Genomic DNA, 23,970 nt, shown 5'->3' on the forward strand with positions numbered 1-23,970 from the left:
GCTGGGGGCCATGGGAAATTGTGGAGACGTGGCCTCTTTTGAGGAATTTACCTGATCCCCCCAGCCCAAGTTTAGCTGCAAGATGACTGCTGGCCCCTGTCACCCCTTCTGCCTCTGATCACTCCAGCTGACCTTTGAGAATCCCCCTAGGACCAGCACACCCCGGGGCTCTTTGCTGTTGTATTTTATTTAACCCAGAATAGTACTGTTGGTTTTGCACACAGTCTAAAATGTTTATGAGAAACTGACGTTTGCAGCTGGTCCAGAGATGGCACTCTAAGGAGATGCTGCCTTTGGCTTCTAGCGCCGCACATGTTGCTTGTTATTTTCCGTTATTGCTCAGCTTCCAACAGGGGAATCCTGGCTGTGGAAGGAACAGCCCTGGGTCATCTTGGCTGCTGCCTGTGATCTAGAGGGGTGCCCGGCTTTCTGAGCACTGCCCCCCCACCCTGCTGCAGGCCCCAGGGTAGTGATACCTGCTTGATGATGTTGAGGCAGGGGCCATGGAGCAGTCTGGGGCATCAGTTAGTGAGACCTGTGGAGTCCACGCTCTGCCGGCCTTGGCCGTGGAAGGCCATCTCCTGCTCGTCTATAGGGAGGGTCAAGGTTCTTAAGGTACAGTTTACCAGCAATAAACACGCACCCTTTTCAAGTGGATAGTTGATGGAGTTTTGGCAAAGGTGTACAGGCGTGTGCCCCCAGCACTGCTGAGCTGGAGCTTCTTCCAGAAGTGTCTCTCTGCCCCTCCACAGTCTCCTACCTGGCCCCAGCAACCACTGACCATTTTCTGGCCTCGTGGTTTGCCTTTTTTGGACTGTCCGTAGGTAAATCACATCATGTGCCGCTTTTGGTGGGCTCCCTGCTGCCCACCCAGGTCTCCACACAGCCAGGCCTGGGCCGTGTTTGATTTGTGGGGCTGATCCTTTGATGCTTGTGTGGGAGGAGGTGGTTTTGGTGAACAGTGCTCCACTGTGTGTAGAATCTATGTGTTCTAAGTTACTGAGAACATCATATTCACACCCAACTGTATCAGTCTAGTTTCTCCTGCTAACAGTTCTCATGGTTTCTGTTTAGAAACAGTGTTGCAATCGATTGCTAACTCTCTACTAGGCTCTTCTGTCCTTCAGAACTTACCAGAGGGCGGTAGCACATCAGAATACTTGTTATGATGGCCTTCATGGGGGAAAAGTGAGATTTTTTCCCTTTTAGAAGCTCTCAGTTATTTGATAGGGTGGTTGATGAGATAGTACCAGACCTGCTAGTCTCTCTTTTGTCAAATATAATAATAATAATAATAATATGATCTAGTGCTCTGTATGGAGAAGGAGATGGCACCCCACTCCAGTACTCTTGCCTGGAAAATCCCATGGACGAAGGAGCCTGGTGGGCTGCAGTCCATGGAGTCGGGAAGAGTCGGACACAACTGAGCGACTTCACTTTCACTTTTCACTTTCATGGATTGAGAAGGAAATGGCAACCCACTCCAGTGTTCTTGCTTGGAGAATCCCAGGGACGGGGGAGCCTGGTGGGCTGCCGTCTATGGGGTTGCAGAGAGTCGGACACGACTGAAGCGACTTAGCAGCAGCAGCAGCAGTGGTGCCTAGAAGGTCCCATGGGCGGAGGAGCCTGGTGGGCTGCAGTCCATGGGGTCGCACAGAGTCGGACACGACTGAAGTGACTTAGCAGCAGCAGCAGCAACAGCAGCAGTGCTCTGTATAAGAAGTGTGATTGTTTTTACTGGAAAGTTCTGTGTGGACTTTAGTTCTTTATCTGTGGAACACTTGCAGAGACATGAAGAGGGCGCAGTGTCACAAATCAGTTATTTGTTGAAGCAAAATGCCTTCCTCCAGTCATGGAAAGCAGTGCATATGTTGGGTCCGTCATCATAAACGTGGCAGTCACACTTGCGGAGACTCTCCCACAGCAAGGCAGCACTCAGCTGAGCTTCTGTGTTCGTTTCTGTGCTCTGTGGCCAATTGGCTGGCCCCGCAGTACAGCTCCTAGTCTCCTCTGTCGGCAGAAGGGCTGTTAGCCAAAGCTGCAGCATGCTTGTCTTCTAAGTGTCAGTAATCTGGGGAAAGGACCTGTGTATTTGTATATATACATTTCTTTTGTCTTCCAGTTCACGAACCAGTTCGAATTGCCTATGACAGGCCTCGGGGTCGCCCCGTGTCCAAGAAGAAGGTGAGCACGGCTGAGAGTCCTCAAGTGTGACATACAGCTTGCCCTAGTTCTCAAGGGTACAGGCTGCAGGCTGTACTCACTCTGCAGGCCAAGTGTCAACATGCAAAGAACAACATAGAGCCTTATCTCTCTTAAAACTGTTCGGCATTGCCCAGAGCACAGGATGGAGTAATTAGTCTGTTTAAGGGATGGGTAAGGCCTGATGTGTGCAGTGGATCGGCGAGATGAACAAGATGACGTCTCAGCCATTGAGAGCTTCAGATTTAGTAGACTATAATTGTGGTTAAAAGAATGCGCTGCTTTGCTGGTAAGCTGAGCATGTGTGCGCACGCGTGTGCATGTGTGAGCGTGTGTGTGTACGCGCATGCGTGTGCAAATGTTCACTAATGAACCGGCACCAACCCCCTGGGCTCTCTCTTCCATCTGCCCACCCAGAGGCAGCCGTGAACAGGGCTGTCAGCAGCAGAAATGTGCAGAACTGAGCATGGTGGGTGAGGAAGGAGCAAGGTGGGAGGCCTGATAGAAGCCCCAGGGCAGACGCAGGTCAGCAGCGAGCCCTTTGTGCCTAGCGCGGAGCGGTGGGGGTGGGGCGCTGAGGCAGTGGAGGTGGCGGCAGCCAGGTCACGTGGGGTCTGTAGGTGGGTGTCAGCACTGTGCCCCTTCTTTGGGAGAGGCGTCAGGGGGCCACACCACAGTGGGGATTTGGGTAGAAGACATGGCCGTTATAACTACTGTGTGGAAAGCAGCCTGTGGGCTAGCGGACCAGGCAGAGCTGAGGCCCAGGCAGGGTGAAGTGGAGTTGGTGGGACTTACTGATGGACTGGATGTGGACCAGAGAAAGCCAAGAAGAGTCCAGGGTGACTCTGGGGTTGTCGGCCTGGACAGTTAAGGGAACAGGGCTGCTGTTGACTGAAATGGGGCGCCCCTCTGGGGGGTGGGTCATTGGAAGGAGACGAGAGTGAACCTCAGGCAGGTGAGGCTGGCCCACGTCACCTGGGACACGTGGGGACATCACAGGTCCTAGCAGTCCAGGAGGTGTCTCTGCAGGCGTCCAGGGGTGAGGAGAGCCCGTGTGGTGGCTCAGACTGTTGTGAGTGCATCGCGCCAGTCTCAGCAGACAGACGAAGCGTCAGTGTGACCTCAGTTACAGCTGGGAGCAGGAACCTTCCTGTGCCCGAAGCGTGTGTTTTTAACAGGTGTGTTGGGTTTTAAGCTGAGCCAGCACCCAGGTACCCGTCTGGTGAGGCACAGCCTGGTGAGAAGGCAGCCGTTTCAGGCTCAGCCTGGCCATCTAATCTTGGCATGAGGTTCTGTTTGTACATCTGTAAAGCGGGACAGTTGCATCTACCTTGCAGGTAGGAGATCCGCAAGGATTAAAGGAAATGGTGTTAACCAGTGTGCAGCCAGCTGGTACCCTGCCACCGTGGGTCTCTCTGTGGTGTGACTGCTGACAGGGCGGAGGTCTCCTCGTAGCTCTTCGTGTACTCTGCAGCCTGGCCTCGGGTGCATGGCTCTGCTCTAGCCCCCAGGAGACCGGGCAGGCTGATTCTTAGACACAGTTGAAAACTCACCAAGACGTGTCCAGCTGAGTGGACCCCTGTTCCTCTTGTTGCTTCCACTTTCACAGCTTTCCTGAAGCGGGGTGCAAGCCTGCCCCTGGGGGACCTGTGGCCAAGCTTTCCTGCCCCTTCCCCACCCTTTTCCCACCCACACTGGAACCCTCCCTGCTGTTCCTCGCTGCCTTGATCCAGACAAAGGAACCTTCTCCCTGGGAGCGCATGAGCCCCCTCTCAGTCTCCCAGGCCATAAATGGATTAAAGAAACAGGCTCAGGCGGCAGGAACTGGGAGCCCTTAGCTGCCCAGGCTTTGCAGCACATGAATATTCATGAGTGAATGGAAATCCCTGTTGCTCACACCGGGCAGGTTGTCTCCTCCACAGGCCTCTGGGCCTTTTCATTCGTCTTTCCACAGCCTGCTCTGGAGCCCAGATCTCTGCCAGGGCTTCTTACTTCTCCACCCACAAGGTCATTCCCAGTCCCCATCCTTCCCAGCTGCACCCACTCAGCGAGGTCTGCTCTGTGCTAGACATGGACCTCAGAGTCCAGGTAGAACCTCATCCCTGTCCTTGGGGAGCACTCAGAGCCCCAGACCTGGGAAGGACCAGACACACACGTAGGTTTGGTAAGTAATGCCTGAGGGCTGCCCAGGAAGCTTCCAGAATGGAGTCACTGTCCAGCGTTTTGAAAGCTCACAGAAATGAATGAAACGATGAGAGAGGAGTGGACGTTGAATAGAGAGGACCTTTTGAGACAGTTTTTCTGTACAGCCTTTCTGCATTCCTGTCTGGTCCCCTTCTGCCTTAGCCCTGCTTCCTCTCTGACTCTGGCACTCCAGGGGCCTTCCTGCCTCAAGGCCTGTTCCACCCAGCCTGGGATATGCCCCTGATCATCACTTGGCCACTTTCTTTATTCAGGTCTCCACTCTGGGATCTTCCTAGTCAAAACTTTTGGGCAGAACCCCTACCATCCCCTCACAAAGTTTAGTTCACAGTCTCAACACTGCAACAAGAGCGGTCGCTGCGAAGCCTGAGAGACTGGTTCAGTTCTCTGGGGACACCTCAAGCTGTGACCTCCAACCTTTACAAATATCAGCCCACCCAGGGAGTGTTGCCAGGACTGTGACTTGATCTTGCGCATCTAGGGGCATCGAAGGGGCATTAGGGGTGTTGGTGCTGGACCGTGTCCAGGTGCAGCCCAGGGCAGGCTCCTGATCAGGCGCGTTGCTGCCCCTCACGTACCGCACTCTTCTCTCTCCTCAGAAACCCAAGGATTTTGATTTTGCCCAGCAGAAGCTGACCGACAAGAACCTGGGGTTCCAGATGCTACAGAAGATGGGCTGGAAGGAGGGCCACGGCCTGGGCTCCTGTGGGAAGGGCATCAGGGAGCCGGTCAGCGTGTACGCGGCAGGCGTCGGGGGCCGGGGGGCGGGCAGCTGTGCCCGGGGAGACAGGCTCTCTGGGGGATTCTGGCCCTAAGTCCTTTGACCGGCACCCCTTGATTTCCCTGGCGTTGAACGTGGCTTCTGGCAGGTCGTGTCCCTGTGCAGGTGTTCACACAGTTTCTGGCTGCATTTGCATAGACTTGGTCCCTGGCATTTGGCCATGTTCATTATTATCAAAAAAGCCGAGTGGTAATTCTGGGTGGTTACGCTAACAGCCACTTCCCTTTTCTGGGAACCCACACTCCGATTAGCCAGGAGAGAGCACGGCCCACAGTTTAGGAAGCCCCACTTACATGCAGCAAGCATTTCCTTTAAAAGTGAGCTTAGCACCTGCTGGGGAGGCTTTCGGCTGTAATAAGGGGCTGGCTTCTGAGCACGCTTCTCAGAAGGTCCACAGGCCTGCACAGGTGAGTGTCCCTTGTCCCCACCGTGAGCTGTGTCTCTGTTTCCTCTTTCCCTTGCTGTCACCCATGTGTGTCCCTCATACCGCGTGCCCCTCTGGCGGCTCGGGCTGTGTCCGTGCCCTGGTGGTCAGGCCGCGGGCTCAGGCGTGGCTAACTGTCCGTTTTGCTCCTCAGGGGAAGCGCGTCGGAAGGGGAGGGGCTGGGTGCCGACGGGCAGGAGCACAAAGAAGACACGTTTGACGTGTTCCGTCAGAGGATGATGCAGATGTACAGACACAGACGGGCCAGCAAATAGGTATGTGTGTGAGCCAGTGGGGGCTCTCTGCCTGAGCTGACGTGCCAGGACGTAGAACACAAACACCAAAGTGTCACTCCCCCAAAATCATAAAACTCTGAGGGAAACACTCGGGATGTTTGGCTGTGGGTGCGTCCCGCCTCTCACCTTCCAGGTGTGGCTGAAGGAGCGAGCCCCACGCTCACCCTGCACGCTGCCTGCAGCCTGTGGTGGGCCTGAGCGCCGGGCTGTCCTGTGGAAATAAGCTGCCTCGGGAGTGGCCTTGTGTCCTGCACGTGTAAGGGTGACCTCGAAGCTGGCACCGCAGAGGACGCCACTCGTCCCTCATCTCGATTTGAGGGTCTTCCAGCCCTTTTCCTTCCCAAGGGCCTTTGGCCTATAAATATCCTTATCTTTCTTCCCTCCTTTTAGTTGTCTTCCCCACCCATAATTTCCAACTCAGTTTTGAACAAAATCGTTCTCTCCCTGAATAGATGAAAACCATTGGTGAGAAAGATAAGGCTTGAAGCAGCAATTACTCTTAAAACACCACCTCTGTCCCGGATCAGCCCTGGAGCCAGTGCCCAAGTAGGTTTGGTGTGTACACGGAAAGCAAACATCTCTGCAGTTTCTGGTGTGGAGGTGCCACCCCCTGGCTTTTCTTTTTCTTAAAAAACAAAAAAAAAGACCCAACTTCCAGCCTGCTTTTGCCTTTCGCCCTTCTTCCAAATGCTTCTGGCAGCAGGTCTTCTGCAGGTCTCTGCTGGCTCCACTCAGAAGGTGGGGTTGCCCTTGCAAGCACCAGCGCCCTGCGAGCGCTCAGGAACCAGCTGCTGTCGGGTTTCCTGTTCCAGGACACACTGCTCTCGAAGAGCAGACTTGATCCCGAGACAGTCACGGATTGTGTCTTCTCAAATTCAAGTAGGGAATATGAATCAGGAATAATGAAGCCTGCGCTCTAGTACCACAGCCTGTCGGTCTGAGTGCTGAAGCTCTTTTACACAAGTGGATTCGATGAACATGTTGTTTATGGAGTCTCAACTCGTAAATGCATCCCTAGAGACCTAATGAAATTTCTCCAATGTATTCAGCAGCTAAATTCATTGGGGAGTAACCATTACACTAATGAAACTTTCCCCAAATTTACATTCTCTTTAAAATCCACAAAGCAAACTAGTTTTTTTTTTTAAAACCACATACGGAGTGTCTCCTTTGCAGGAAGGGTAGGAGGTGTAAACTCTTCAAGATTTCGTTTTTTGCGTGTGTGGCAGTGTAAAGAATTGTTTTATTAGGGCCTTTGTGCAGAACAGAAAGGATCCTCTTGGGGTGGGATCTGCAGCTGTTTGCTATTTTGAGACGTAAGATGCTGCCCCTTCCAGCTTCTCACACGCTGCCTCTTGCAGCTACGTGTGGAATTCTCAGGCTGTGGGGATCTCTCAACCCTTCATCAGAAGGCAGCAGTGTCGAAGTTTTAAATATGTGTCAAAAGCTGAAAAATGAGATCCTGCTGATACTGTGAGTGTGGGGGACAGAGCAGTAAATTACCCCATCAGCCACTTTTATTGGCAGTTACGAAATGCTCATTTTCTCAGATCCTCAGCTCTCCTGGGCTGTATAGCCCAGCCTCCTCTGGATCTCTGTCTGCCCGCACTCACTGGCACAGCATCGCGTTCCCCGCTGATGGTGCCTTTCTTCATGTCACGGGTAGTCCCTGAGCTCTGCTTGCTTCCGCTCACTTCTGTTGTTTTGGCAGGTATTTATGGGTGGACATGTTGGAGGTTCTTCAGCAGAGTTGAAATAGCCTGGTGGTGTGGTTTGGGGGAACCACAACCTGGGGGAATCACTTTGTTTCTTTTTTAATGCTTCCAGCAGCCTTCCATGTTGGCTGTGGGTCAGGCAGAGTGATGGAACTCTGAGACCTGGGCCTGGCTCCCCATGGCCTGTCGCAGAGCATGCACGCCCAGCGCGCGCCCAGAGTGAGGTGTGCACCCCCAGCATGGGTTCTCGCTCTTCAAGCATAGCTTTGACCAGCATATTCACTTTGTCCTAGTATGCTCATTCTTAGCTTTCTGCTTTTATTTATAAATAAAATAGGAATTCCTAGGATTCGAGCCCTATTCAATCCACAGCCTCTTGCCACTCCTGGGGGTGTCCTGCTTTGGCTGACAATGAGCCTTTGGCAAACGTCAAAGGGAACACCTACTTCTTGAGCCTGGAAAGTCCCGTAAACACTCAGGTGACATTTCTGTGGAGATGGCATTGAGGCAGTCAAGGCGTTGTGGGGGCCAGGGAGGAGCATGGCGGCGCGTCCTGTGCCGTCCGTCGGCCGGGGTCCAGCACACTGGCCCTCCGAGCCTGCCCTTGCTCTCTCCGGCAGAGGCCACTCTGCAGGAAGCATGCATGCAAGCAAGCGTGACGTGCAGCTGCGTAGCCTTGTCAAAGTCACAGTGTCTTTTCTGTCATTCTAGTTCCAGGGGCTCTTCCGTGAGGACGACAGGCATCCGGAAAGTGCTAACTCGCCACTTTGGGTGCTTACTGTCTCTGCCTCGTTTCCATCACTGGAAATCATATAGAGAATTTTAGCTTTTTGGTCCTTGGTAAAACCTAGAAGACATTTGTGATGTTACAAAATGGAAGTTTTGGGGGTTTGGGGTTGTTTTTTCTTTTCTTTTTTTTTTTAATCTAAGAAGTTGTGGATGTTGTTAATCATTTAGCAGTTGAAATAAATGTAGAGAAAACCCAATTTTCCATGGTCTCCATTGATGGATTTTTCAGTCATACTGGCTGGGGACCATGTGGTGGATGTGGTGGGGCCTACATGGAGAAAGATTGTAAAATTGTTGCCTCTCAGGCATGTGCTCCGCCAGCCGGGGCCTCTCTTGACTGCCCCGCTGCAGCTGGAGGGCCTGGTAAGTCACGAGGAAAGCCTGAAGGGTGCCAGAGAGCAGGCAGTGATCAGGGCCAAGCACAGTGGCTGGGTCCACCGTATTTTTTGTGGAGAACGAGGGGCGGGTTGCTGGGTACAGAAATCTGCCTTTGAGAGTGTGCCGGGATATGGGAGCTCTACTACCCACAGTTCACCTGCCCACCTCACAGCCTTCCCAGGGTTGGGATTCGAGCTGCCAGAGTTAGAGCAAGGCCCACTCAGGCTTCGCCCTGACTTCGGAGCTGGCCTGTGGAATATCTTCAGAGCTGTTGCTGTTCCCATATGCGGCCCTGTCTGTCTGCCTGCCCCACCAGCAGCCCCTTGGCCCTTCTGGTGAGGACACAGGCAGGCAAGCCTGGCGCCTGCAGGACCTGTGGGGACCTCCACCTGAGCACAGCCTGATGGGCAGCAGCCTGCTTGTGCCCAGGGTAGCAGACAGCCCAGGAAGGTTTGGGGGGCTTTGTTAGCAAGTTAGGGGTGGAGGAGCCAAGGCCCCTTAGGAAGCTGGGGTGGGAGCAGCTTCCTAAGCTGAACCGCTTAGGACAGTGAACCGCTGCTCTCACTGTCCCAGAGGACACCCAGGAGTGACGGGCCCACATGATCGTGATGGGGGGCTTGTCAGCCAGGAAGCCCCACGTGTGCTGTCGTCCTCGCCAGAGCCCTGGAGGCGGTGTCTGCCCACGAGAAGACAGATCCTACAAGGGCCCCACCCACTCTCCTCCTCCCTCTTGGGAGACCCCCTTCCCAGCTCCTTTCACTGCGCGGGGCTGGGGAACGTTACCTGCACAAAGGCACGCGGAGCGAGGTTCTCCGCCCAGGAGAACTCAGGACGGTCTTCGCCTCAGGCCTATTTCCCCTCTGCGATTTGGGAAGGATTTCTTTCAGTTTGGAAGGTAAAATTTCCTCTGCTACCTTGTCATTTAGGGCTGATTGGAACCTGAACATACCATTACCAGTGTGGATGGGCTCTCCCCACCCCTTCCTCCCCCCTCATCCTCCCCTCTCCTGGGAAGCCTTTGGACCAGGACCTTGAGAAAGGCGGGGTGCTGCTGGAGAAGCTCTAGTCTATGGACCTATGTAACGTACATGTAATACATGAAAGCATACACGTCCAGGCAACATGAGTATTTTCTTTGTCAAAGACTTTAAAATGCAAAACCCAGATAGATGCAGAACAAAGCACAGAGGTTTTCCCTCTTTCTCACTCCCATGTAAAAGTAACAAAAATTCAAGACTCACCATGCATGCTACCTTGCTCCTTGGAAGAAAAGCTATGACCAACCTAGATCAGATCAGATCAGTCGCTCAGTCGTGTCTGACTTTGCGACCCCATGAATCGCAGCACGCCAGGCCTCCCTGTCCATCACCAACTCCCGGAGTTCACTGAGACATCCATCGAATCAGTGATGCCATCCAGACATCTCATCCTCTGTCATCCTCTTCTCCTCCTGCTCTTAATCCCTCCCAGCATCAGAGTCTTCCAATGAGTCAACTCTGTGTGAGGTGGCCAAAGTACTGGAGTTTCAGCTTTAGCATCATTCCTTCCAAAGAAATCCCAGGGCTGATCTCCTTCAGAATGGACTGGTTGGATCTCCTTGCAGTCCAAGGGACTCTCAAGAGTCTTCTCCAACACCACAGTTCAAAAGCATCAATTCTTCGGCACTCAGCCTTCTTGACAGTCCAACTTTCACATCCATACATGACCACAGGAAAAACCATAGCCTTGACTAGACAAACCTTTGTTGGCAAAGTAATGTCTCTGCTTTTGAATATGCTATCTAGGTTGGTCATAACTTTCCTTCCAAGGAGTAAGCGTCTTTTAATTTCATGGCTGCAGTCACCATCTGCAGTGATTTTGGAGCCCCCCAAAATAAAGTCTGACACTGTTTCCACTGTTTCCCCATCTATTTCCCATGAAGTGATGGGACCAGATGCCATGATCTTAGTTTTCTGAATGTTGAGCTTTAAGCCAACTTTTTCACTCTCCACTTTCACTTTCATCAAGAGGCTTTTGAGTTCCTCTTCACTTTCTGCCATAAGGGTGGTGTCATCTGCATATCTGAGGTTATTGATATTTCTCCCGGCAGTCTTGATTCCAGCTTGTGTTTCTTCCAGTCCAGCTTTTCTCATGATGTACTCTGTATATAAGTTAAATAAATAGGGTGACAATATACAGCCTTGACGAACTCCTTTTCCTATTTGGAACCAGTCTGTTGTTCCATGTCCAGTTCTAACTGTTGCTTCCTGACCTGCATACAAATTTCTCAAGAGGCAGATCAGGTGGTCTGGTATTCCCATCTCTTGCAGAATTTTCCACAGTTTATTGTGATCCACAGAGTCAAAGGCTTTGGCGTAGTCAGTAAAGCAGAAATAGATGTTTTTCTGGAACTCTCTTGCTTTTTCCATGATGCAGCGGATGTTGGCAATTTGATCTCTGGTTCCTCTGCCTTTTCTAAAACCAGCTTGAACATCAGGAAGTTCACGGTTCACATATTGCTGAAGCCTGGCTTGGAGAATTTTGAGCATTACTTTACTAGCGTGTGAGATGCAGCTTATTAAATAACTTTGCCAACAAAGGTCCATCTAGTCAAAGCTATGGTTTTTCCTATAGTCATGTATGGATGTAGGAGTTGGACTATAAAGAAAGCTGAGCACTGAAGAATTGATGCTTTGGAACTGTTGTGTTGGAGAAGACTCTTGAGAGTCCCTTGGACTGCAAAGAGATCCAACCAGTCCATTCTGAAGGAGATCAGTCCTGGGTGTTCATTGGAAAGACTGATGCTGAAGCTGAAACTCCAATACTTTGGCTACCTGATGCAAAGAACTGACTCAGAAAAGACCCTGATGCTGGGAAAGATTGAAGGCGGGAGGATAAGGGGACGCCAGAGGATGAGATGGTTGGATGGCTTCACTGACTCAGTGGATGTGAGTCTGAGCAAGCTCTGGGAGTTGGTGATGGACAGGGATACCTGGTATGCCGCAGTCCATGGGGTCACAAAGAGTCGGACACAACTGAGCAACTGAACTGAACTGCCTGCTACCTAGAGACTTGCTTCCTCATGGTCTAAACAGTCTTTCCACATGAGTATAATTTTCAAGTACTGTTTGTGAATAAGTAATGCCTAGCTAAGGTCAAAATGTACAGAATTGTGTTCCATGGGAAAATAATTTTCCATAACCCAAGGCACCCAGGCCTCAGATCCCTTTGTGTAGATGATTTTATATATGGGCATGTTTTAGACAGAACCCTTCTTAAAAATGCAAATTATACTTCACGTTCTATTCTGCCTTCTGCGTTTTTTCACTTAAATTTCAAAACATTTAAGTGTATATATGTCTTCGACTGGTCTTCTCAGGTGGGTGCTAGTGGTTAAGAACCACCTGCCAATGCAGGAAACATAAGAGACACGGGTTCTATCCCTGGGTCAGGAAGAGCAGGCAGCAACATTTTGAGCCAGTCCTTGAGACTTACAGCTGAGCCCTGGGGTCAAGTATTGTCTTCTGCTTCTGGATGTCAAGTGTGAGGGAGACTCCTAAACTACCCCATTGCCCACCTTAAGAATCCCATGGACAGAGGAGCCTGGTGGGCTAGTCCATAGGGTTGTAAAGAGTCAGATATGACTAAGCACACACACATGCACACGGATAGCCTTGGACTATCATTTATCTCACAAGTTCCCCACCCATAGCCACATGGGTTGTGCAGAAACTTTGGCCTGACATCACAGATTACCTTTGTGGATAAAGCTCTAGAAGTAGCATTTCTGGAGCCCTCCCTGAGGTCTCTCCACCTCACTGCCTCCCTCCACAGTGTTCCCATGTCACCCGACTTTGGGGGCAACCCTGGGGGTGCCCTTGTTTCCCCAGCTGTGTCTGCCTTGCCAGAGCGTAGAAGGGCTGTAGATCCTGAAAGTGCTCCACTGCAAACCAGAGCCTGTGACCCTGACCCCTCTGGACCATGTCCTTGCTCTGTACTCAGGACCCAGGCCCAGGTGGCACCCCTCTTGGCTTCCCCCGGGTTCCTTTAACCCCATCACCCCCTCCACCTTATGACCTGTGTGGAGTAAGCACAGCTGTAGCCGATGGTTCCCAGAGTGGCCATTGACCGGGATAGGGGACCCTGCCTCTCCAGGCCTTGACTCCCCCGCTCTACACCTTCTCAAGTGTCATCGTGAGGGCTGAGGATGCACCAGCTGGGAGTGAGGGAGACGGGAAAGGGAGCCTGCCACAGCAGGCGGTGGGACTCTATACCTCCACTCCTCCAGTGAAATGGGATAGCTAATTTGCAGGGGAATCCAGGCCCACTTCTGGAGAGGGACTGGTATGGTTACTGACCCTTCCTTACCCCATCCTGTTGGGCCTCACTTTCCCCACCTGTGAAGCAGGCACTGACTGTGATGATCCCAACCCCCTTCAGAGTGCCCTCCTCACCCCTCTCCATGGGCAGAGCCACACCCCCAAAGCTGCTCCCCTTCCTAGGCTGAGGCCTAGGGTCCAGCCCCTAGGAGAGGAGTAAATTGTCAAACTCCCACGTGTTTGGGGCACAGGTTCTATTGGAGGGGATGACTGGGGTGACTTTCTTTTGCTGGGGCTGGAGCCAAACTCCTGCTCAGCTGGAAGATTCTGCCAACTGTCCTGTACCTTTTGTACAGATGGGGAAACTGAGGCCCAGGAAGGGGAAGAGCCCAGGCCCAGGCTGCACAGGGAGCACTTCACAGTCTCCGTGCCTGCTCAAGCCTCAGTTTCCCCATCTGGGGGAATGTAGCAGGCAGCAACATTTTGAGCCAGTCCTTGAGACTTACAGCTGAGCCCTGGGGTCAAGTATTGTCTTCTGCTTCTGGATGTCAAGTGTGAGGGAGACTCCTAAACTACCCCGCTGGCCATCAGTTGGGGGTGACTCTCCACCCTGCCCTGAGGCCCCACTCTGCCTGCAGGATCTCTATTCAACCTTCAAGGCCCACAGCCCATGTCTCCTCCTCCAGGCAGCCCTCCCTGCTCTGCCCAACAGAGGCCCAACTTCCCCTCTGGCTTCCCCAAGTCCGTCCCTCAAACCCTTGGCTTGGGGCGTTCAATTCCCACTCTGTCTCACCCAGGTTGAGAGCTCCTTCACCCAGACCTTCTTGTCTTAAACCCCCAGCACTGAATGAGTGTTTCATGAAAAGACAATGAGCACAGTGTCTAAAGGGGACCCACTTTGGGGTGGGACATGCAGACCCAAGTCCTAAACTGGGGCCATGACAGTGGGTGACCTTGAGCAAGCTCCATGACCTCTAGGACTCCATCTCCTTCATCCATAACATCGGATGATGAAGTATAAGTTCAGGGAGGCTGAAACATACCACTAATTGAAAAGCCACTTTTCTCCAGTATTTTACAGTGCCATTTTAATTATTTACTTTTAATTTTTGGCCACACCACACAGCTTGCAGGATCTTTGTTCCCCAACCAGGGATCGAACCTGGGCCCCTGGGCAATGAAAGCGCTGAGTTTAGGGAAATAGAGATACAAGCTCAGAATACATAATGCATCATCAAAGACAAATTCTGGAAAACTCCACATCCACCTGTCAACAGGGGTTCCCTGGGAAGTGGGCTGAGCTGTGGGTGGAGTTTCCTCTATTTATCTCTTTGTGGTTTGAAATGTTTGCTTATATGATTTTAGAGTGACAGAAATTTATGGTCTAGGAAAACGTGGATGATGAACTAAGCCTTGGCTTTGCTTTCAGAGTCAAAGGAGATCACAGGTGTCGACTTCGGAGCCTATACCCCCGACTATGTGCTGTAACCAATCTCCTTCCAGTGGTCTCCCTGGACTGTAATCTTCACATCCAGCAGGAGCTGGCCCATTTCCCAGTGGAGAAGCTGAGGTCTGGAGTCTGACTCCAGACTCACACTAAACACCAGGATTTCCAGTTGGTCTCACTGTTGCCAAAATCTTGGCTCTTGTCCACCAATGCTAAACAGAAATACGGAGACAGAATTTGGAGGAAATAGAAAAGAGTAGCTTTATTGTTTTTGCCAGGCAAAAACGAAACACAGCAGGCTAGTGCCTCAAGGACTGTGCCCCTTTCTTGGGAAGAGGGAGAGGTTTTATATCCTCTTGAAGGGCTTGCTTTTTTTTTTTTTTTTCTTTTGCAGAGTTTCAAAATGAACACAGCTAGCATTAGGCAGCCCAGCTGGGTCCGGTGTCCCTGAAGTTATCAGCCCCTGACCTTTCTGAAATGCAGAACACTACAAGGGAGAGTAGGGGGAAAAGAATGCCATGTGCAGATTATAATCTATATGGAGTCAGAGAGTAATTAGCTTTGTAAAGGACAAGTCCAGCTACAAGTGTTTGTTGGTAGTAACAGTTAAGAACAACCAAGATTGTTTAACTCTTGCAGGCCTGTTTGGCTGTTCACTGATTTCTGTTTTTGCTACAACAAATTCCCCCATTAGTTTATTCCCTCCAGATCAATGCAGGAAGGAAAATAGGCATTGTTTCTTGTCTGGCTAAAGGCAAAACTTCAGTTTTGCTCCATTTGACAAACATCAGTTTCCTGGTCCAGGGGCCTCATCTACCTCCTTCTTCAGCTGCTTTCTTCAGAACCCCAGGAGGGGGACCTCACGAGCTGAGCTGAGCTTGATTTTTCTCCAGAGACTCCTCTGTTTGGCCTTGTGGGAGCACCATCTCCCAGTTTCTGGAGTTCCTGGTCCAAGTGTGAGATCTGAGGCTTCAGCTTCAAGATCTCAGTGTCTACTTCTTGATAACTTGCTTTTGCCCAGAGGCAGCTCAGAGCAAAGCAGAACTTGAGGGTTTGAATCCTCAGTCCTAATATGTCCTCCCTGTGCTGTGTGACCTAGGGTGAGTGATTCACCTCTCTGAGCCTTATTGTCCTCATCTATAAAACAGGAGAATGGACGGAGGAGCCTGGTAGGCTGCAGTCCATGGGGTCGCTAAGAGTCGACACGACTGAGCGACTTCACTTTGACTTTTCACTTTCATGCATTGGAGAAGGAAATGGCAACCCACTCCAGTGTTCTTGCCTGGAGAATCCCAGGGATGGGGGAGCCTGATGGGCTGCCATCTATGGGGTCACACAGAGTCGGACACGACTGAAGTGACTTAGCAGCAGCAGCAGTAACATCTAATCCCAGGCTTCTGAGAATTCAGCACCAGCATGCTTCAAAGCTCACAAATATTCGCTGTACTGTTCCCATTGTTCTGTGAGGCTGGAAGCCTGTCACTGAGGGTCCTTGTTGGCCTTCTCCTCCTAAAAATAAAGTCCCAAGTTCCTGATGTGAAGGAATAGCCATAATGGGTGATCTTGGAAAATTCACCTCATCCCCTGGGAACCTCAGTTTCCTCATTTGTAGATAAGGATATTAACGCTGTCCTGGAGCGTCAGCCAAGAAGTGTGAATGAGCAAGAGATTTGGAGGAAAGCAACGCACACAGCCAATAAATCCCTGAGAAGAGGTGGACTCGCTGACCACAAGCCCCGACAGGTGTGAGAATTGCTAATGCCCGGTGGCTGCCTGCATTGGCAGGAACTGCACTTCCCTCCTTGCTGGCTTCCATGAGGATCACCCCAATTTTTTGTTTCTTATTGATGTAAAATTCACATAACATAAAATTCACCATTTTATCCATTTATTTTGAAAATTTAAAGTTTTGGCCGTGCCGCATGGCATGTGGGATCTTAGTTTCCTGACCAAGGATCGAACCACACCCCCTCTCTGCCTTGGGACCATGGAGTCTCTTAACCCCTGGACCACAAAGGAAGTCTTGAGATTTACCATCTTTAGGGGAACAATTCAGTGACATTTAATATATTCATGACGCTGTGCGAGGACCATCCCTATCTAGTTCTAGAACATTCACCCCAAAAGGAAACCCCATGCCCACTATCAGTCACTCCTCAGTCCCCCGACCCAACCCCTAATAATCTGTACTCTCTACTCTGCCTTCTGTCTCTGGATCTGCATGTTCTGGACATTTCATAGAAACCGATCACATATTATGTGGCCTTTTGTTTCCGGTTTCTTTCACTCAGCATGGTGTTTTCAGGGTTTGGTCATATTGTAGCGTGTTTCAGTGCTTCGTTCCTTTTTACAGCCGAGTAACACTTCGCTGTGTGGCTGGATCCTATTTAGTTCATCCACTCGTTTGTCAGTGGACATTGGGATTGTGTCCTCCTTTTGGTGATTGTGAATAGTGCTGCTCAGAGTACTCACTTATAAGTTTTGAACTCCTGTTTTCAATTCTTCAGGGGCTCCGCCTAAGTGTGGAATTATGGGATCCTATAGAAACTCTACATTTAATCTTCTGAGGAGCTGCCAAGCTGTTTTCCATGGGGTTGCTCCATACTCCAGCCTTTCTGCCAGCTGATCTGGGCCAGTGTCTTTAAAAGCCATGATCTTCCCCCTCACCTGGCAAACACACTGAGGTGAGCCTTGGGTACGGCTCTCGATGTCCACAGGTGTGAGGCGGAATCCTGAGAACAGAGCAAACAGAGGGAAGGCAGGGAGAAGTTAAGGGGTCTTTGAGGTGAGATCTGATGTAGCTTTTCACGAAGAAGTTAGACCCTGGGGGCACAAAATCCAAAGCGTGATGTGATTTTTTTTTTGTAGGAACCTAACGGATAAAATTGCAAAGCATGATGTGATTTTTGTAGAAAACATAATATATAAAATGTAAGCAGATCCCCCACATGCAAAGAGAGAAGGGTCTGCTCCAAACTGCCTGAGTCACGGGGAAAGTGGTGGGGGTGGGGCAGAAGCTCTGCCCATCCCTTCCCCAGCCACCTGCCTGGGCACAGCAGAGTGCACGCCTATGCAGTTTGAAAAGAAAACCCACTGAAGAACATTCAAAGGAAGTAAAAATGACGAAGCGTGTGCCGGCGTCAATTGTCGGTCTTTGTTTCAGAGGCAGCTGCACTCTTAGGAGAAAAAAGAACCAGATGAGAATCTAGACAGTTTCTTCCCGTGTCAAATAGGTGATTAAACAGCACTTCCTCCAGGACTGCTGTTTGTAAGCTACCACAAAAGTCCCTCCAGCATCTTCCTGACACCATCTTGGTAGCTAGCCCCTGTCCATCTCTGTTGGTTCACGCACTCATTCATTCATTCACTCATTCATTCATTCACATATTCATTGATTCATTCATCACTAATTCATTCATTCATTCACTCATTCATTCATTCACGCATTCCTTTGCTTACTCATTCACTCACTACACATCTGAGAAACTGCTCCTTCCTGGTGGAACTTTCCATCCAAGATCTAAAACCACAATGAAATTACAGCCTGCAGTCAGTGATTTGAAGGAAGCTTCCCAGCTAGCTCAGCTGATAAAGAATCGATTCCTGGGTCAGAAGATCTGCTGGAGAAGGGATAGGCTACCCACTCCGATATTCTTGGGCTTTCCTTGTGGCTCACCTGGTAAAGAATCCGCCTGCAATTCGGGAGACCTGGGTTCAATCCCTGGATTGAGAAGATCCCCTGGAAAAGGGAAAGGCTACCCACTCCAGTATTCTGGCCTGGAGAATTCCATGGATTGTATAGTCCATGGGCTTGCAAAGAGTCAGACACGACTGAGCAGCTTTGACTTTCACTTTCCCAAGGTACAGAGAAAGGGCTGTACTGGAGCCCGTCTGGGAAGGATGAATAAGAGCAAGCAAGGCAGAGAGAACGGCATGTAAAAAGGTCCTGAAGTATAAATGTGAAAGGGGAGGGAGATAAAGAGAAGGGGAAGGCTGAGGGTGAGAGGTGTCTAGGGTGGGGGATAAGTATAGATTTTGTCCTAAGACAATGGGGAATCATGGGAGGCTTCAGAGCACAGCAGGGGCATAGCCCTATTTATGCTTTTTTAAATTGTTGTAAAAGTTACACAACATAAAAGCTACCACTTTCAAGTGTTTAATTCCATAGCATTTAGCGTATTCACAATGTTGTACGACCACCACCTCTATGTATTGGGTTAGCCAAAAAGTTCACTCAGGTTCATAAGTTGTTACTGAAAAACCCAAGCGAACCCTTTGGCCAATCCAATAGTTCCGGAACACTTTCACCATCCCAAAAGGAAACTCCACCCACATTAGCAGTCGCTGGCCACCATCACTCTGCTTTCTGTCTCTGTGGATTGGCCTGTTCTGGACTTTTCATTTAAATGGGATCACACAACACGTGGCCTTTTATATCTGACTTCACCAAAGTATGCTTTTAAAAGGGCAACTTGGAAGGGCAGGAATAGAAATAGATACTATGCTAGTCCATCCACACCCCTCCATCCCTCTCCGTGTTTAACCTCGAGGACACTGTGTGATTGCTTGTGGTTGCCAGGGGCTCCTCTGGGCTCCTGGAGCACCCTTTGCCTGCATGCCAACCAGAGGGCCACAAGTACCTTGAGTTGACATCCCCCAGGGCAGCCCTAACCAATGACATAAAACATTTCCAGATCTCCCATCAGGACAGAACCAACACCACCCTCCAAGGACTCTGTGGGATGCATGCCTGGACTTTTCTCCCATCCTTCCACCTGCTCATATCTTCCCTTCCCTGTCCTTCTGTGATTTTCTTTAAAAATCACTCTCGGGAAAAAAAGTCACTCAAGGGACTTCCCTGGTGGTCCAGTGGCTAAGACTCCATGCTCCCCATGCAGGGTGCCCGGGTTCGATCCCTGGTCAGGGAACTAGATCCCACATGCTGCAACTAAGAGCCTGCACGCTGCAACCAAGTCTAGGTGCAGTCAAATAACACATAACTAAATATTAAAAACATCACTTGCCCACAAGTGCTTGTTTCAGGCTCTGCTCCAAGAGCCAGTCACAGATGCGAGAGGCCAGGGCAGAGGGTGTCAGTCCTCCAGGCCAACGTGCCACCCCATTCCTGCCCCTTAGTGGGCCAAGAGACACAGAGCCAAAGACCCCATGTGCTGAACAGCTAGCTGTTTAGCAAAACAACCATGAGGAAGGATTTTTCAGGCAGTTCCATTAGTGCGTCAACACTACCGTGTCTCTGGGGCTGTCAGAACAGCCTCCATTTTCAGCTGTCACCTGAAACGGGACAGCAGACAAAGTGGTGGGCTCCACCCCAGCCCTGAGCCCAAGGGAAGTCACTTCTGGGGGCTTCAGAGCCAAGCCTGTCCTCTCTGGGAGCGGCTCATCTCTCCCACTGCCCACCCTGGAACCTCGGACTCGAGAGCCCAGCCTGAGATGCCCACTCCCCCCATCCTTCTGGCCTTCGGTGTTCTTGGAGGACAGTCGCAGTGGGGAGGAATGTTTGGGCTCGCCGGCATCACTTGGAAAAGCTTTCTGTGTCTGTATCAGGAGGAGCCCAGGGTGAGCTGGAGGCGTGCTAGATAACACTAGAGATTTTATAACAGCAGGCACATGGGACTTCCTGGCGGCGGTCCAGTGGTTAACACTCCACACTTCCACTGCAGGGGGCACAGGTTCAATCCCTGATTAGGGAACTAAGATCCCGAAAGCCAGCTGGTGCAGCCAAAAACAAACAAACAAAAACTCCAGGCATGGCACAGCTCAGGGCACCTGCAGGGCACTCATCCCTCATGCCCCTTTCAACTTAGGCACAACTTGTTTTACAGAGGAAGAAACCAAGGCCCAGAGAAATGAACAACCCTTAATTAAGGGCTAGATCCACGCCAACTCTGTCAGCTGCATGAAGGCTAAAGGGAACTAATTGGTTAATGGGATTGAACATGATAGCTTCAGGCTCAACGGAACCAAGGTGCGTAAGCTACTTCACTAGGCAGCCTCTGTGTCATCTCTCAACTCTGCTGTCCTTTGTCAGCTTCATTTCCAGGCAGGCAAGATCGTGGCCAGCAGCTCTGAGCTGACAGTCACACACTTAAGCGACGTTTCAAAGAGCTCTGTTTTCTGATAGCTATAGTAGAAGCAGGGCTTCCCAGATGGCGCTAGTGGTAAAGAACCTTCCTGCCAGTGCAGGAGACACAAGAGATGCAGGTTTGATCCCTGGGTTGGGAAGATTCCCTGGAGGAGGGCCTGGCAACCCACTCCAATATTCTTTCCTGGAGAATCCCATGGACAGAGGAACCTGGAGAACTATAGTCCAGGGGGTTGCAAAGAGTCAGACACGACTGAAGCGACTGAGTATGCGTGCACAGTAGAATCACCACGACTGCATTTTATTGACCCAGCCTGGGGCATATGCCTCTCTCTCCAAACCAGTTACAGTGGTTAAAGGGCCCCAATACACTGATTGGGAGGGCCTGGGAGACTTCACTGAGAGGGGAGAGGATCAGCCCTATTCACACCAAGATGCTGTTCCCAGAAGGAGCAGAAACAAATGCTGTAGGTAGGCACAGCCAGGATCAAAACAGGAGCCTTCACCCAGAGCTCTACTGATCTACTGATCTCAGCTGCTTTTGATCACACACACCCACCCCTTCAGATACCTCCCACTTCAAAACTGCCAAAAATCAGACCTGGGGAGGATGCCTGGAGCCCCTCACTACTGAATCCCAATCTCTGCTCTCTTCCCTTTTCTTTTTTTAAAAAACCCTTTATTGTTTCTTTTCTATTTTCTATTTATTTGTTTATTTTGGCTGCGCTGGGTCTTTGCTGCTTTGCGCGGGCTTTCTCCCGTTGTAGAGAACAGGAGCTACTCTGCAGCTGTGCTTGGACTTACTGTGGCGGCGTCTCTGGTTGCGGAGCACAGGCTCGAGGTGCGAGGGCTTCAGTAGTTGCAGTACGTGGGCTCTGAGGTTGTGGTGCACGGGCTTAGGGGCTCCTCAGCGTGTGGGATCTTCCCAGAGCAGATATCGAACCCGTGTCCCCTGCGTTGGCAAATGGATTCTTATCCACCGTGCCACCAGGAAAGTCCTCTCTCTCCTTTGCTGAGCCTCAATTTCCTTTTCTGTAAAATGGGCTGAGGGCAGGGAGGCTACTGCACTCAGTGAACAGTCAAAGGTCACCCTGGGTTTACAAAAAGAGTTGCAAGGGAAGGACTTTTCTGAGTGCTAAAGGAGTCCACCCTGAGAGAGGTGTCAGCCTCAGGGGTCAAGACCCAGCAGGGAAGGCGTCAGGAGGCTAGGAGCAGCTGGGGGCTCAGCAGAGGATCAGCTCATGGCTGTCAGCCCAGCCCTGGGAGGCCAGCCTCTGAAGGCTGCCTTCATCTTCCCAAGAAAATCACAGTTCTCTCTTTCCCCTCAGCCCTTCCCAGTCCCCTCCTCCGCCCTCGTTTCTTGTTTACTCATCCAGGGCCATGATTTATTTTTGGACGAGAATGTCGGTCCTCTTTGCTCTCGCGGCCACCCGCCAGAGCCACCCGCTGGCCACACTGAGAGAAGGGAGGCTGGGGGGAATCCAGCCTAGCTGAGACAGGGCGGGGTCTCCATCAGCGGGGAGGGTCTCCATCAGCCCCAGTGCTTGTTCTTTTGTTTGTCTTCACAGACAGCAGCTAGGAGTACAGGCAGCCAAGTTTTTGGATTTCTCCACTCTTGATGAACAGAGAGACTGACCTGTCAGTCTACAGCACTGTCATTGCTGTGGACATAGGCAGTGTCACTCAGAAATTGACATGGGTAAGCCAGGCATGGTTTGGGGTGGGTTGTGAAGTGTCCAAATATGCACTCTTTCAGTTCATGCAGACAAGTAAGGATGGGTTTGTTTTCATTTTTAAGATTATGTTTAGGACTTCCCTTGGTGGTCCAGTGGTTAAGACTCTGTGCTTTCAATGTATGGGGCGTGGGTTTGATCTCTGGGCAGGCAAGATCTGCACACACGTGGCCAAATATATATATATATCTCCCCTCTCTGTACTGTAAGAGAGGAATCCTCCAGGACTATAGCCATCTGCTTATGACTCTGTCTCCTGCTCTGGGCTCCATTCTAGCACCTAGCTCAGTGCCTGGCATATAGTGGGTGCTCAACAAATGTGGGACTTCAGGGGAACATTTTTAGAAAACAGCTTTATTGAGATATAATTCAGGTATCACTCAATTCATCCATTTAAAATATGTAATTCAATGGTTTTTAGGATATTCACAGATATGTGCAGCCACCACCACAGTCAATTTCAGAACCCTTTCACTACCCCCCAAATAAACCCTGCGTCCATTTCAGTCACTGACACTCCTTCTCCCTGCAGCTGCTGGCAACTACCAGTCTACTTTCTGTCTCTATGGATTTGCCTGTTCTGGACATTTCACACAAATGGGATCCCGCTACATGTGGTCTTCTGTGTCTGGCTTCTCTCGCTAAGCACGTCTTCAAGGTTCATCCACACTGCAGCATGTGTCAGTACTTCGTTCTTGTTGATGGCTGAGTAATATTCCGTTGTGTGGTGGGACCACACTTTGTTCATCCCTTCTTGTCTATGGACACTTGAGTTGTTTCCACCTCTGGCTACTGTGAATACTGCTACTGTGAACATGTATGCCCAGGCGTTTGTGTGCATGTAGGTTTTCACTTCTCTTGGGTATGTCCTAAGGACCGACAGTAAATGTTTCCTGGTTATATTGAACCCTGTTAGATTTCGGTCAAATAGTCACCTGGGGGGATTTCCCTGGTGGCCCAATGGCTGTGACTCTGTGCTCCCAACACAGGAGGCCCAGGTTCTATCCCTGTTTAGGGAATTAGATCCCATGTGCTGTAACTAAGAGTCTGCATGCTGCAATGAAGACCAAAGATCCCAAGTGCCACAACCAAGACCTAGCACAGCCAAATTGATTAATTAATTGATTTTTAAAACAGTCACCACTGTGGAGGACAGTAGGAGAATCCTTAACAAGCTAGGAATAGAGCTATACGACCCCGCAATCCCACTACTGGGCATATACCCTGAGAAAACCAGAATTCAAAAAAGGCACATGTGTCCAATATTGATTGCAGCACTATTTACATTAGCTAGGACGTGGAAGCAGCATAGATGTCCATTGACAGATGAATGGATAGAGAAGCTGTGGCACTTATGTACAATGGAATATTACTTAGCCATAAAAAGGAACCAATCTGAGTCAGTTGTAGTGAGGTGGATGAACCTAGAGCCTGTTATGCAGAGTGAAGTAAGTCAGAAAGAGAAAAACAAATATCATATATGAATATATGGAATTTAGAAAAATAGCACTGATGAACCTATTTACAGAGAAGACATGGAGACACAGCTGTAAAGAATGGATTTGTAGACACAGTGGGGAAAGGAGAGGCTAGGAGAAATTG

At 50.5% G+C, this 23,970-nt stretch overlaps 1 protein-coding gene across 10 annotated transcripts in view; it reads left to right on the forward strand.

The window, feature by feature from the left end:
* SUGP2 (SURP and G-patch domain containing 2) overlaps window positions 1-8,606 on the forward strand; it is a 29,402-nt gene extending 20,796 nt beyond the window's left edge. For 6 of the 10 annotated variants that reach the window (XM_019963798.2, XM_070792455.1, XM_019963799.2 and 3 more), the window contains exons 8-10: window positions 2,123-2,184; window positions 5,004-5,140; window positions 5,764-8,606. In XM_019963798.2, the coding sequence (XP_019819357.2) occupies window positions 2,123-2,184; window positions 5,004-5,140; window positions 5,764-5,884 (320 nt within the window). In that variant the 3' untranslated portion in view covers window positions 5,885-8,606. The remainder of the gene's footprint in view (window positions 1-2,122; window positions 2,185-5,003; window positions 5,141-5,763) is intronic. The other 4 variants (XR_011567444.1, XR_011567443.1, XM_070792456.1 and 1 more) reach the window with 4 other exon arrangements.
* The last annotated feature ends 15,364 nt before the right edge of the window (window positions 8,607-23,970 follow it).

The sequence above is a fragment of the Bos indicus genome, chromosome 7 (genome assembly GCF_029378745.1).
Source record: "Bos indicus isolate NIAB-ARS_2022 breed Sahiwal x Tharparkar chromosome 7, NIAB-ARS_B.indTharparkar_mat_pri_1.0, whole genome shotgun sequence".
In the NCBI taxonomy this organism is placed as follows: Eukaryota; Metazoa; Chordata; class Mammalia; order Artiodactyla; family Bovidae; genus Bos; species Bos indicus.